Source organism: Sorex fumeus, unplaced genomic scaffold, assembly GCF_029834395.1.
Source record: "Sorex fumeus unplaced genomic scaffold, SorFum_2.1 ptg000082l, whole genome shotgun sequence".
Taxonomy (NCBI): Eukaryota; Metazoa; Chordata; class Mammalia; order Eulipotyphla; family Soricidae; genus Sorex; species Sorex fumeus.
Genome location: NW_026606139.1, coordinates 3,966,773 through 3,980,993, shown reverse-complemented (window position 1 = coordinate 3,980,993; position 14,221 = coordinate 3,966,773). Strand labels below are relative to the sequence as shown.

Below are 14,221 nucleotides of genomic sequence, written 5' to 3'. Positions count from 1 at the left end.
CGCGCGGCAGACGAGCGGCCAAGTCCAGGCCGGTTCTGCCCGGGGCCTCTCTTGACCACACGCTGTGGGGAGCTCTAAGGACAACGGGGAGCCGCTGTCTCCCGTCTGCTTTTGCTCTTTCCTGCCTGTGGCACGTTCACCCAGTCTGCCCGGCAACCCGTCACTCCTGACCTCACTACCAGGATCACCATCCTCGGAAGTCTTTGCAGGAGCCTTCCCCGCAATCTCGGGCTGCCTTTCCTCTGCGCCTCCACAGAACGTCCAAAGGTGTAGAGTGAGTGGAACACTCGCTCAGAAACCTCCGGGGACCCCCACCGCAGGCGTCGAACGACAGGCTTCACTTAACCAGAGCTGCCCTTTCCCCCTTCCCACCAGCGATTCCCAGTGTGGGCTTGGCGTGGGCGTGTAGATGTATACACATCAACGTGGGTACAAGAGGAGTGGGAGAGAGGGGAGAGGGGAGGGAGAAGGAGGGTCCAGACGAGGAGAGGAGCGAACAACACACTGCAACAAAAACTCAGCTCACACGAGGAACTGCAGACACTGCAAGCGCGCAGCACCCGAATGCGAGACCTCCGAGACAGAGAGGAAAGGGAACAGACACGCACACTGCTCGAGAACGAACCAAGGGTAACAGGGCCGTTTCACAGCTGCTTGTTCTTCCGCCCTCTTTCCCTGTGGTGCCCACGAAAGCAAGGCCGGGGCGTGCAGATGCAGGCTACAGGCTCAGCAGAGAAGAGGCGACCCTTCCTGAGAGCCCGCACATCTTGGTGCAGCCTGAGAGGCAGATACTCTGGTCCGAGACTTCAGGGGGAGCCGGAGCGGAGGAGGGAACTCGCCCATCCCGGCCCTACAGGTGGGAGGTCTGAATCCCTCATCGTCCTCATCTCTGCTGCTGGGGGTCGCTGTGTGTGTGTGTGTGTGTGTGTGTGTGTGTGTGTGTGTGTGTGTGTGTGTGTGTGTGCGCGTGCGCGCATGTGTGTCCAGGAGACTGTTCCTGAGCTGAGAGGACATTCCCAGGGGAGCAGAGGACACACCCCCCCACACGCTAGGGAGGCTGAGCAGGCTGGGAGGCGCGGGCAGAGAACAGAGCAAGCCTGGAGGGCCGCATGCTCCGGACATCGGGGAACGGGAGTGGAGACGAGGCCCGAGGTCTCACCCAGCTGGCACTGGCTGTGCGCGAAGAGTGTTCAGGCATGAGACGCCCCCAGAGAAACGCAAATGGGAACTAGGGTCCCAGTTGCAGAAACAAGGAGGCTGACAGCTAAGCTGCGGAGCGGCTGAGACTATTTCCCGCCATCTCAGGAAGGGAATCTGTCGCTCCCCTCAGCATTTCCCTCTGAAAATCCCAATGGAAATGTGTGAAAGCCACGGCCTGTCTCCCACCTCCCTGCGCCTGACAGGAACGCGGGGCTCCGTCTGTGCACTTGGCAGTGAGGCCCCAGCTGAGGACTCGGCGCACAGGCCAGGCACAGGGACCCCAGGAGCAGGCGACAGGAGAAGCACGCGTTTCAGTTCCTCTCGTCCCCGTTACTGGCTGGGTGAGCACCAAACGGTTCGGTTCTCCTGAGACGCCTCTCCTGTGGGCGGTGGCGCTGAAATTCCCTGAGGACAAACCAACCCCAAGCCCACAGAACTCGGTGGCCCTCCCCTCCTGCGGGCCTGAGCTCTGGGGTTTGGGTCTTCCTGCTCCTGGGCCGCTCGCAGCTCTTTGCAATGACCACTGGGGACCACTCCCTGGGCAGTGCCTTCAAGAAGAATCCTTACCTTCGGGAATCTTTCTTTGTATACATGATTCATCATTATTATTTCACTGTCAAAGGAAACTGGGGACCGTCCAGGACTAAGTAAGAAAGAAACAATGGTGTTACTCCCCGCCCTGAGGAACAGAGGAGAGAGAGAGCCCTTGCCCTCCCTCTTGCTCAGCCCTCCACACCCAGCACCCCCACCTCCACCTTCATGAGTTCTGAGTTCCAGGGCTTCCTTATTCCTGTAGCTGCCAGGACATCTGGGGCAGCTCAGAATGATGCCATCTGGCTGGCCGCCTTCCTGTACGAAGACTGGCTTTCACGGAGACGCCTGCCAAGGCCGAGAAGGTCTAGCAAGGAGGAAACTGCTCCCCAGCCGCTGGTGGCTTTCTGGACGCCCTCCCCTACAACAGGACACTCTGGGCCATCTCTGCTTTGGCCAGTGGGATTGGACACAGTCCGGCATATTCGAGGAATCCGATCCCATCAAACCATCACCGAAGACAGATTCCTGCCCTCCCCCACCACAAGCAGCAGGCGATTAGGCTGAGGGGGGGCTCTGACATAGGGGATGACACGAGACCAATCCAGCCTGTAGGGACTTACAGACCTGCACCCGCTCTTCCCCTTTCAGGCACGTGTGAATCGACCAGAGTCTGAGCCACACGCCGAATGGGTAGTTGGTCCCCCGCTGTGGGCTCTACCAAGTTCTCGAGCAGTAATCAAGCAACTGTGGGCCTGGGAACCTCAAACACCTAAAGGGTCCGCTCTTGGACGCTGGGGGGCAGTGGAAAGATTTGGGTGTTCTCTGTGAGACACCAGGGAGCTGCACCCAAATTCACTGCCCTGAACCTGTGACACTTTGTACTAAAAATCCTGTCTTCTTCACCCACTCTGAATTGGAACCAGTCTTCCTGGCCTCGCTCCACTCTGACCTTTAAAGGACAACGCCACGTACGTGAATCTCCCAGGGAGGCAACGCTCCCCAGAAGGTCCCCCTGAACAGGTGAGCCAATGTGTTATTTCCTGAAAAGCCGAGCTCTGGGTTCATTTTATCTGATTAATAATGAAATTATTTTGTGATGGTGCTCAGGGCTTACTCCGGACTCTGCTCAGAGAGCATGTCTGACAGTGCCCAGGGTGGCGCCAGGGATGGAAACAGTCAGCTACATGCCAGGCTTAACCTTGACCTCTGTGTGGATGCCTCCAGCGCCCCAAGCACACTTTAATCTCCACACTCTCCTTGAACCTGGAATTCTGACTTCAATTAACTAGTCGATAGTGAAAAAGAAGAACCAATTAGTCTAAGGCATTCCAGATGAATCATCTGTTAGAATGTTTGGGGCTAGAGAGATAATACAATGGGTAGGACACCTGGGGTTCAATCCCTAGCACCCTAAACGGTCTCCCGAGCTCTGGCAGGAATGATTCCTAAGCGCAGAGCCAGAAGTGAGCCCTGAGCACAGCTTGGTGTGGCCCATAAAACACAGACACACAAAGACACAGACACACACACACACACACACACATACACACACACACACACAGTTTTAAAGAACCCATGTGGTTCGGGCATAAGATCAGATGGATATCTCATTCTGCCTCCGACAGGGGCTTAATTCTAAGCCATAAACGTCTTCGGCTGCCACCTCTTTCGTTCAAACAGCCTGCGGCTCTGGGTTCTATAACCAGGTAACCATCGGATTGGAATGAACACACTCCTCTTCCCAACTGGAGCTTAAAGTATATTCAGTTATTGTTGGGTTTTGTTTCGGAACCACACCCCTCATGCTCCGGGGTCACGCCTGGCTCTGCGCTCAGGAATTACGACTGATGGTGCTCGCGGAACCATACGGGACCTTGGGGATCAGCCCTCGGTCAGCCAACGCAAGGCAAGCGCCTTAAACTACCGGACAATCTCTACGGCCTCATCTTAAAGTACGTTTCTACAGCTAATGACCCTCAAAGGGAACAGCAGGCCCACTTGACCGCATTTGCGATGGCTGAGCTGCGGCCAAAGCCAAGGAAGGGCAAGTCTTGCCCGGCATGCAGCCAACCCCGTTTGGTCCCCAGCACCAGCGCCACAGAGGGTGCCCTGCTTGCCACCGAAAGTGGCCCCTGAGCAGAGAGCCAGGCGGAAGGCCTGGTACGGACTCCAACAGACAAAGACTTGCGCTTCACTGGCCCGATTCACCTGAGTCACCCGGGGAAGGCAGTGGGCTCTGACCCCCACGCCAGACCTGGCCCGGAGACTGTGTTTGTCGAGAAAGTCGAAGATGTGGCTACATTCAAAGCCTGATGACAGAGCTGAGCAACTGCCACAGAGCCCGCAGGGGCGAAAGGGAACGTGACTGAGCCTCACGCGTTTCAGAGGCCAGTGCTGGGAAGACCAGCCGGGGAGCAGCGCCCTCACCTGAGGCTGCGGGAGCGGGGCCGCAGGGCGGGGGACTGCCGGCCCTCCTCGTCGGGCACACTCTCGGTGCTGAAATGCTTGGTCAGGAAGTGCAGCTCGTCCGCCGTGGGCTGGAAAGGCAGCTGATGCAGCTTCTCCTGTGAGGAACAGGACGACTGCGGGAAACACGACGAAGACCAGTCAGTGGAGAGCAGGGACTCCTCCCGGGCTCCTGGAGGTCCTCCAGGGCATGGCCCCGTTCGCAGCCCGACAATCTGTGATGCGGGTCCGCCTGAGTCTTGGAGCAGTCGGACTCAGGTGTTTATGAGCCGCGAGTGTGTGAGCACCACAGCGTGTGTGACCCTCGTGGAGCAGGACAGCCAGACACACCTGAACCCCCAGTCCCTGCCTCAATCACACCAACGACAACGACAAAGCAGGGGTGGGGAGGAGGGAGGGGAACTAAGTACGTAAGTTCGAGGGCTGAGGGCAATGGTTCAAAGGGTGGGAGCCAATGATTTGCACGGGCATTCAGGGTTCGGGTTCCAATACTGCTCAGTCTGATGAGCACTGATGGGAGTGAACCCCCCCAAAATCAACAGACACACAAACACACACACACACCCCAAAAAATCAACACACACACACGGCAGCAATTTAAATACTTGAGTTATAGGCTAAAACCTTTTCTAAGAGAAACTAACTAAACATTCTAGGAACAAGCCCCCTAGTCTTGGCATCAGAGAGAGACAGTACAGTTGGCAGGGCACCTGCCTGGTGGGTTCAATCCCCAGCATCCCATATAGTCCCTGGAGCCCTGCCAGGAATAATTCCAGAGTACACAGTCAGTAGTAACCCCTAAGCATTGTTGGATGTGGCCCCCAAACCAAAACCAAACCCTTTCTGCTTGATACAGATCGAACTAGAATGTCACATTCTTCCCTTCCTTTTCTTTTGGGGGGACACACAGATGTGTTCAGGGCTTACTCCTGACTATGTGCTCAGGGACCACTCTTTGGTCTGTCATCCTTTTTTTTTTTTAAAAAAAGAAAAAGGTTAATGCGAGCCAGTTAATGGGCTGGAGTGATAGCACGGCGGTAGGGCGTTTGCCTTGCGCAGAGTCAGCCTGGCCAAGCCAGGTTCGATTCCTCTGCCCCTCTCGCAGAGCCTGGCAAGCTACCAAGAGTATTCAATACACCAAACACAGTAACAAGAAAGTCTCACAATGGAGACGTTACTGGGCCCGCTCAAAGAAAAAGGTGAAAAAGGAGAAAGGTCTCACAGATCTGAGACATGGGCGAGATTATCTTGCTTGGATGCCATTCTAGGAAATTGTGCGGGGGAAGCATCTTAGAAGCCTCCGAGCATGGCCTCACCGGCAAAGCCTCAAGTCCACCTCTAACTCCAAAGGCATCACCACACCCCCAGACAATATGGGGCTTGAGTCTTTCCCAAGGTGCTTGTTGTTCAAGGCTGTGGCTGTTAAGGGGTTCAAGCTCTCAGCCCTCATCAGCCCCAGCCCCAGGAACCTCTTTGGGTCAATTTTCAGAGAAGAAGCTGAGAACCACTTTGCAATTCCGTGATTAGCATTAACTAACTCCCGGGGAAGAATTTCTTCAGCGTGAAGGAGGCACACGGCCACTGATTTGGTTACTTACTGAGACAGTAGAACTCGGAGTGTTGGTTCCATAGCCTGAAGAAGGCAAAGAGGCCAGAGACCAGCGCCGTCCATCAGTCCTAAGCAAGAAAGTGGATTAGGCAGTTTCTATGGCCTCCCCTCCCTGGGTCTGAATGCTACCTGTGGGGGTCTTAAACGGCACGATTTGGGGCAGCTGGCCCACTGGCAAGAGTTTCCTCGCCTCACGACGGTATTGCTTGGTCCGGTATATGTTGTCATGTCTCTTTCCTACACGGACCTATTACTGTCACTTTTGGAAAAGGAATGATAGAGGATTTTGTAGAAAGGCACCAGTAAGGGCCAGAATGGTAGTACAGCGGGTAAGGTGTCTGCCTTGCACATGGTTAACCTGGGTTTAATCCCCAGTATCCCATATGGTCCCCCAAGGCCACCAGAAGTGATTCCTGAGTACAGAGCCAGAAGTCACCCTAAGCACTGCTGGGCGTTCGGCGTTAATAAATAAACAAACAAACAGATCAAGGCGGCAGCCTGAGAACTGTCATGAAAATGCAGCAACTGTCTTTTTAAAGGGTCCCTGAGAAGGGCTATTTGGTCGTTTCCAAATCACTGGAGAAACCAGAAAGCCGCAGGCCCCATCCAAGCCCGAGTGTGAAACAATGGTAAATAATTTAAGGCTATCTAGGACCTATGAGGACCCTCCAAACCAGTTCTTGAGAATGTCTGCCAAAGACTGATTTTGTGACTTTTTTTCCTTTTGTGGGGGTGAGGGACTGGGCTACATCTGGTGATGCTCAGAGCTTTCTCCTGGCTCTGTACTCAGGTGTCACTCCTGGTTGGCTCAGGGGACCATGTAAGATGCTGGGAATCAAATCCATGTTGGATTCGATACAAGGCAAGTATCCTACCCAGTATACGATCTCCCCAGGCCCTGAACAAGTGAGTCTGTGCAGGGTTCTGGGCTGTACTGTAACAAAATTGTTCTTTTTTCCTGAAGCCTGGGGAATAGAGCTTGGTTGAAGTTGGAGGAAAACTTCTTCACTGTTGCACACAGATCCATAAATCATTGGCAGTGGGGGAAACTTTAGAACTTCAAGACCTTTGCTCTTCCAAGAATCTATAGACATTTGGTGTTTATTCCAGGTTTCAGAATTTCACGGGGATGCAGGGGGACGGAGAGGTGAAGAGAAAAAAGAGCCGCTTCTCCTTCGAAGAACCCTACTCCCACCACTGCCCAGTAGCTTTTTTGCAGTACTGCTTGATAAGGGGATAAACCAGGGTCCCATGCAACATGCACTTAACTCAAACCATGCCACCCGGGCAGCCAGCACAGGCAGGGCACAGCTCTGCTGGAACCTAGTCTCTGAGGGGAAGAATCGCCAGAAGGCAGCTCAAATACGTTCTCTTTGTTGGGTCCTGAGGCTTGCCTAAGCGAGTCAGTTCCAGGAAAGCAGCTCAGCTAAGACGGGGCAGTCGAGCTAAGGAATGGACGCGCTAAAATTCGTCAAACAGATTTTCACTGGTGACTTCCTCCCCACCCCCTCCTGGGCACGGCAGCCCTTTTTCTGTAAATGGAAGATCAGGGACCACACGAGCATTAAGGAAATGCCACCATGAGTGGTCTGCGCTCCTCTGACTGGTACTCTCACTAGGGACAGAGGCAAGTTGTGGGGATGACGGTGACTCGTCCCGACACTCAGGAACTTGGCACTGTGCAGCAACTCCAGCCTCCAGGGACGTGGTTCCAGCAGACGAAGGGAGGCCCCTCAAGGCCTCTTTGCTAGCCAGGAAAAGGCAATGTTCGTAGTAACAGCGGGAAAGGCTCATTACAAAAGCTCCCACCAGGAGGGGGGAAACAGTCACAGACCCTCCTGTCAGGCCATGCACAGCGGCTTCCCTCCCTCTCCCCAGAACGTCCACTGTTACCTGTCTGCTCTGTGGCCATGGCTGCAGTGAAAAGATGAACATGAGAGTGAGAATCGGGCCAGAGATAATTCAGCAGCTGAGGCACCAGCCTTGCACATGCCCGGCCCGGGTTCAAGCCTCTGGGCCTGGGCACAGAGTCCGCAGAGCCAGCAGTAAGCCCTGAGCACCGCTGGATACGGCCCCAAAACAAAGAAGTAATTAAAAAAAGACTGAGATATCGTTTTGGGCTGAAGAAAAGAGGACAGCACAGGGAAGGCATCTGTCCTGCAAGCATCCAACCTGGATTTGACCCCCAACACCACAGAGGGTCCCTCCAAGCCCCGTGAGGACTGATTCCAGAACGCAGGACCAAGAGAAGGCCACGAGCACTGTCAGCTGCGGGCTGTACACACAGAGACAGTGAGAATCAAGGACCAGAGGACCGGAGCACTGAACTGTTCAGGAATGTGTAGTCGGAAATAAATGGGCACGACTTGATGAGGCCTATCCTTAGTGTTTCATTAACTCTGGTTTCTGTGAGATATTCCAAAAACTACAGTGATCTGAGAAGGCTCAAGCTTGACCTAAGTAACCTAGAAAACAGAATTCTGGAGAATCCTTGGAGCAGAGCTGAAGAGCTCCACTGGTATCTAGCAATGTCCAGCAGCTTTCCCAGCTCCGTCCCGAACGGGCAGCCCAGGGCAGCTATATGGACCTCAGGCCTAAAGCCAGATCCTGAAGCCCCCCAGCCGGCCCTACAAGTGGGAACGAGGAGACCCAGGGACACAGTGGAAGACGGCATTCCTCGTGCCTGGAGTGGTCTGCGCTCCTCCATCCTCACTCCCCACAGAGCAGGCCTCTCCCTCAGCTTTGAGCTGAAAAGTCGAGGATTCAGAGGCTTTACAGGACCACCCACGATGCGCTCTCCATTCCCTTCCTGTTCTCTCATGGGACACTGTGCTCGTCCACTTCGTGCTGATTATCACAGTTGCTAAATATTCCTCACCTCTCGGTGAATCAACAAGCACGGATGGAGACACAGATTTCAGGATTTTAAAGCTGTTCAATGAGCAATCTTGTGGTTCTATTTGAGAGGACTTGGGTTTGGAGAGACCAGCTTGCCTTGCATGCAGTTGGCCAGAGTTTGACCTGAGCCCTATCAGGAGTGATCCCTGAGCACAGAGCCAGGAATGAGTCAGGGGAAGAGAAGGAGGGAAGGGGAAAGGGAGGAAGAGACAAGCTCCGGGAAACAGCTCAAAGGATTTGAGCACCTGCTTGGCAAGCACTGGGGCCAGAAGGTTCGATCCCTGGTACCACGTGGTCTCTTGAGTATTGCTGGGTGTACTCCTGGCAGTGACCAGCACTGCTGGGAAGGCCCACCAACCAAGAAAAAATAGTGTGAAAACAAAACGCAACGATTTGCTGGAGATTGAGAGACTCTTTTTGATCTGATGAGTTAAGAAGGCTTCTCTGAGGAGTTCTTAAAAACGGGAAAATGAAAGACAAGAATTATTTAAATCACTCAAATACATCTCTCTTCCTACCTCCCTTTTTGGGTCACACCCAGATAGTGCTCAGGGAACACATGGTACCTGGGATGGAACCTAGGCCGTCCTTGTGCAAAGGATGCGCTCGACCCTTTGAGCAATGTCTCCGGCGCCACTCCAGCATGTTTCTATACCTAAGTATCACTGCCTGGTTAAGTAATTAGAGTCATGTATACGTAAGAGGCATCTGTGATGTTTGTTTGGACTCAGGATGAGTCATCCAAAGGCTACCATCAGACTTTGTCCAGTCTGTCTCTCACTTCAGCTACACAGAATTCTGGAAAAGGATGAGGTAAACGTCTTTAATTTGTCATTCAACACAGAGTTAATGCTGTTTCTGGTGTACTCTTTTTTTGGGGGGGGGAGGTGCAGGGGGGGGCAGCACAGTGGTAGGGTGTTTGCCTTGCACAAGGCCGACCCGGCCAACCTGAGTTCGATTCCTCTGCCCCTCTTGGAGAGCCCGGCAAGCTACCGAGAGTATCTCGCCCACATGGCAAAGCCTGGCAAGCTCCCTGTGACGTATTCGATATGCCAGACACAGTAACAACAAGTCTCACAACGGAGACACTACTGGGCCTGCTTGAGCAAATCGATGGATAACGGGAGGACAGTGCTACAGTGTGTGTGTGGGGGGGGGGGGGGGGAGGCTACACCCGGCAGTGTTCAGGACTTACTCCTGGCTCTGTGCTCAGGAATCACTCCTGGAGGAGACTGCAGGAACATATGGGGTGCCCGGATCAAGCCCGGGTCAGTCGCATGCAAGGCAAGTGCCTTCCCTGTGGTGCTACCAACTCTAGCTCACGTCCCCCACCCGCCTCCCGTTCACTATACCCTCAAGACAAATCACTAATCACAAATCATCCTGTCATTCGTCGATTGCCTCGAGCAGGTCCCAGTAACGTCTCCTTCATCCTAGCCCTGAGATTATATTCAAGGCTCTTTAGGAGAATGAGACCCACCATTGTTATTGGTATTTGGCATATTGGGTACGCCACGGGGAGTTTGCCAGACTCTGCCGTGTGGGCAGGCTACATTCGGTAGCCTGCCAGTTTGTCCAAAGTAGGAATGAGATAATAAGATGTAATAATAAAATAATAATAAAAACCCTCAAGACATTCTCTTTAAAAGTTCTAAATCCGGAGCTACGGTTTTTCTGAATGTCAGAGACTCACTCTAATGAAGAAAAAAGAAACTAAAATGTAAGATATATTAGAGAACACAAAGAGGCCGGAGGATAGCACAGTGATAAGGAGCAGTCTGGCAAGCAGCAGACCCAGGTTCAATGCCCAGCGCAGTAGAGGGTCCCGACAGCACTGCCAGGAGTGAACCCTGAGAAATGAACTCGAGTAAGCGTGTGTGCATGCCTGTGTGTGTGTGTGTGTGTGTGTGCCCGCGCGCTTTGGCAGTGGTGGTGGTGTGACACCTGGCAGTGTGGCCAGACATGTGGCCTCAACAAATTAAAATTAAAGAAATAAGAAATCAGGGATTTTTACCTAAAATAAAAATAAATCTACTTGTAGTACCTCTATGCATACCACTCAAACATTCACATGCAAATCCCTGGGGTGTTTAGAAAATAAACAGCTGAAGGTAATCGTGATGCGGGCCAGGGAAGCAGGAAGGAATTTGGATGCCAGGGCCCAAGGTAACACAACAGAAGAGCAGCGCCTCCAACAGGGGGAAGCCGGTATTTTACTGGCATTCATGCAAGTGCCACGTGTATCTGTCATCGAGCAAGATTTCGATCGACTTACCTACGGGCAGGAACAAAGGAAAAGTGAGCAGGTGCATTTGGAGAGAAATTCCGGGGGCTGTCCAAAGGACTGTTACCTGTGGGAGGGAAGGAAAAGAGCCACCCCGTGAGGCTTGCTTCACAGAGGGTGGAGACCGCGAGGGAGAAATTCTTCCCACTCTTCGGCCACTGGCACAATGGTTATCTTTTTTGCTTTTTCATCGGTTTAATGAGTCAGTGTCTCTTCTCGAAAGTTCAGCAGGCAGTGGTTTACACCTGCTACCTGGCGCTGGTCCTGCTAGCTGAAAACCATTGGCCAGAGTGGATTCCAAGCTGCCTCTAACAACACGCGTTCCGGAGTCAGCCACTCCCAACTCGCTGCCTTCCCAGACAACTCCAGGCTCTGATCTGCCTAGTCGAGTTCACCCACCTTCAGACAGGCCCGAAGAGTTCCTTTTGTGCAGATGGCGCTGCAAATGCTCAAACATTTCCCGATGGACAGTACGCCTGGTTGTAAGGTCTCAAATGTGTGTCTGTCTGCACATGCCACCCAAGGGGCAATCCACAAATACATGTGACTAAAGGAAATGTTAGCGCATGGGTGGGGACCGAGAGTAGCAGCTGTCCTTAAAATAGTCCTTACACAGGAGCGGGGGAGATAGGACAGGGGTCTGTGCCAAATACATGCCTTGATGGACCCAACCCTGGCCTGATGCCTAACTACCTGCTCCCTGACTCCCACCCCAATCCCCGCCTCCTGCAGAACCACCAGGGCCTCTGTTAGCCACTGATTGCTCCGAGTGGCCTCTGGGCCTCCACTGCCGCTTGGAGTCTCCCTGCCACACGCAGAAGTACAAACCCAAGACCCTCAAATCCACAAAGATGCCCAACCCACTCCAAGTGTAGGAATTACCTTCATCTCTTTATTCGTTTTCACATGTTCCTATAATATGCTAACTAGCAGCTCACACTTCTTTTGATGGGGGTGTCACCCAATTCTACCCCTAAATATATTTTAAGATAGGTTTTGAGTTTACCATAGTAAGGGGATACTAATTTTTATATTTGAAATGAGTATATTTTTAATGTGCAGTTTAAATTGTAGCTGGGTTTGATACAAATAGTTAAGAGAAACAATTATTTTATAAAATATATTATATTGCCTCACTGACTAGCATATTTGAGTTTGCAACACTTAGACTCAATACAAAGAATGGTGGTAGCCTTTTTTTTTTTTAAAAAAAAAGCCTTCTCCCAGAGGTGAAGGGGCTTGCCTTGCATGTGGCCAACTCTGGTTCAATCCCCAGTGTCACATGTGGTCCCCTGACCACCACGAGGGGTCACTTTTGAGCAAAGAGCCAGGAACAGCCATTGAGCACTGCAAGTGTAACCAACACCTCCATGCCCTACCAGATTCTCAGTATGTGGCCAGGGACTAGAGGAATGGACTGAGTGCATAACTGGCGCACACAGGGGCCTGGATTTGATCCCTAGCACTACCCAGCCTCCTGCGCACCACTGGGTATCCTGGTGGCCTTCAGCACCACTGGGAAGGACCCCTCCAACCAAACCAATGAAATTCCTCAACAAAATGTTATCAAGTCAAATCCAACAACACGTTAGTTATACAGTATGACCAAATAGAAATTTATCCCTGGTATACAAAAGACTGGTCACCGTTGAAAAATCAATGCACTCCTTCATATGTACTTTTTCATATTTTTTGCCACGCAAGCAAATTCAAATGATCACATCAACAGGTGCCCCCCCAATTTTTTTTTTCCTTTTTGGGTCACACCTGGCGATGCACAGGGGTTACTACTGGCTCATGCACTCAGGAATGACCCCTGGCGGTGTGTGGGGGACCATATGAGATGTTGGGAATCGAACCCCGGTCGGCTGCATGCAAGGCAAACGTCCTACCTGCTGTGCTATAGCTCCAGGCACTGTCCACTGTCCTCCCTTGTTCATCGATTTGCTCGAGCGGGCCCAGTAACGTCTCCGTTGTGAGACTTGTTACTGTGTTTGGCATATCGAATACGTCAACGGGGAGCTTGCCAGGCTTTGCTGTGCGAGCAAGATACTCTTGGTAGCTTGCCGGGCTCTCCAAGAGGGGCGGAGGAATCGAACTCCGGTTGGCCAAGTTGGCCACGTGCAAGGCGAACGCCCTACCGTTGTGCTATCGTTCCAGGTACAGTGCCCCCCAATTTTTGTTTTTTTTTTGCTTTCTGAGTCACACCTGGCGATAAACAGGGGTTCCTCCTGGCTCTGCGCTCAGGAATTACCCCTGGCGGTGCTCAGAGGACCATATGGGATGCTGGGAATCGAACTGCCAAGTGCAAGGCAAACGCCCTACCCACTGTGCTATTGCTCCAGGTCCCGCAGTGCCCAATTTTTTTTTTAAACAAAATCCAAACCCATTCATGATTAAAACAATAACAACAAAACGTCTCAGCAAATTAAGAACAAGAGAAGTTTGTCAACATAAAAAAAAATCTATAAAAGCCTACAGTTGACATCATACTCAATGGTGACAGACACAAAGCTTTCCCACTAGGACCAAGGCAGCAAAGTGAAAAGATTCAATGTTTAAGGACACAATGACTCAAACTTTCAAATCCTAGTTCCTTCCAACTTGAGGTATGGATTCAATTCTACTCCATTAAAACCCCCCAGCAATGGAGTTGTGAGAGCACAGTGGGTAGTGCATTTGCCTTCCACGTGGCAAGTTCAATCACCAGCATCCCATGTGGTTGCTCGAACACCACCAGGAGTAATTCTTGAGTGTAAAGCCAGGAATAGCCCTTAAGCACTGCTGGATTTGCACCCCCCCCAAAAAAGAAAAAACAAAACAGAAACAAAACCAAATTAAGTTAAAGGTTCTTAGAATATTCTGTGAACACAAACTTCGGATGTCTAAGATTTGAGAATATCATCTGATGTTAAATTTGATCTACATGGAACAATCAGTGTTGTTTTTTTCAGTATTTTTTTTTTTATACAGACACAGAGTCTATAGGTATGAAGTGGGTTTTGAAGTAAATTCTGTCGTCTCGTGGGCATTCTAGAAGTTCTGGAGTGATTTGGAAGAAATGATGCTGACAGCCAACAGTTACGGAGAATTAAGCATGTTACATACATTGACTCAAAGCCAGAATCTACAAATCCAGGCAGGCTGAAGAGGCCAGATAATGTTCTCAATCAGTCACTTGAGTAGGGAAGATTTAGTCTTAAAATCTAACAGCCAGGAATCTAAATAGA

General features: G+C 51.8%; 1 protein-coding gene across 5 annotated transcripts in view; it reads right to left on the bottom strand.

Annotated features, from left to right (window-relative positions):
* The window catches only part of MAST2 (microtubule associated serine/threonine kinase 2), a 154,811-nt gene that overhangs the window by 14,649 nt on the left and 125,941 nt on the right, over positions 1 to 14,221 (bottom strand). For 3 of the 5 annotated variants that reach the window (XM_056130897.1, XM_056130901.1, XM_056130902.1), the window contains exons 6-10: positions 10,983 to 11,058; positions 7,703 to 7,723; positions 5,799 to 5,877; positions 4,162 to 4,316; positions 1,768 to 1,843 (exon numbers count right to left, since the gene is read on the bottom strand). In XM_056130897.1, coding sequence (XP_055986872.1) covers positions 1,768 to 1,843; positions 4,162 to 4,316; positions 5,799 to 5,877; positions 7,703 to 7,723; positions 10,983 to 11,058 — 407 coding nt within the window. The remainder of the gene's footprint in view (positions 1 to 1,767; positions 1,844 to 4,161; positions 4,317 to 5,798; positions 5,878 to 7,702; positions 7,724 to 10,982; positions 11,059 to 14,221) is intronic. The other 2 variants (XM_056130899.1, XM_056130900.1) reach the window with 1 other exon arrangement.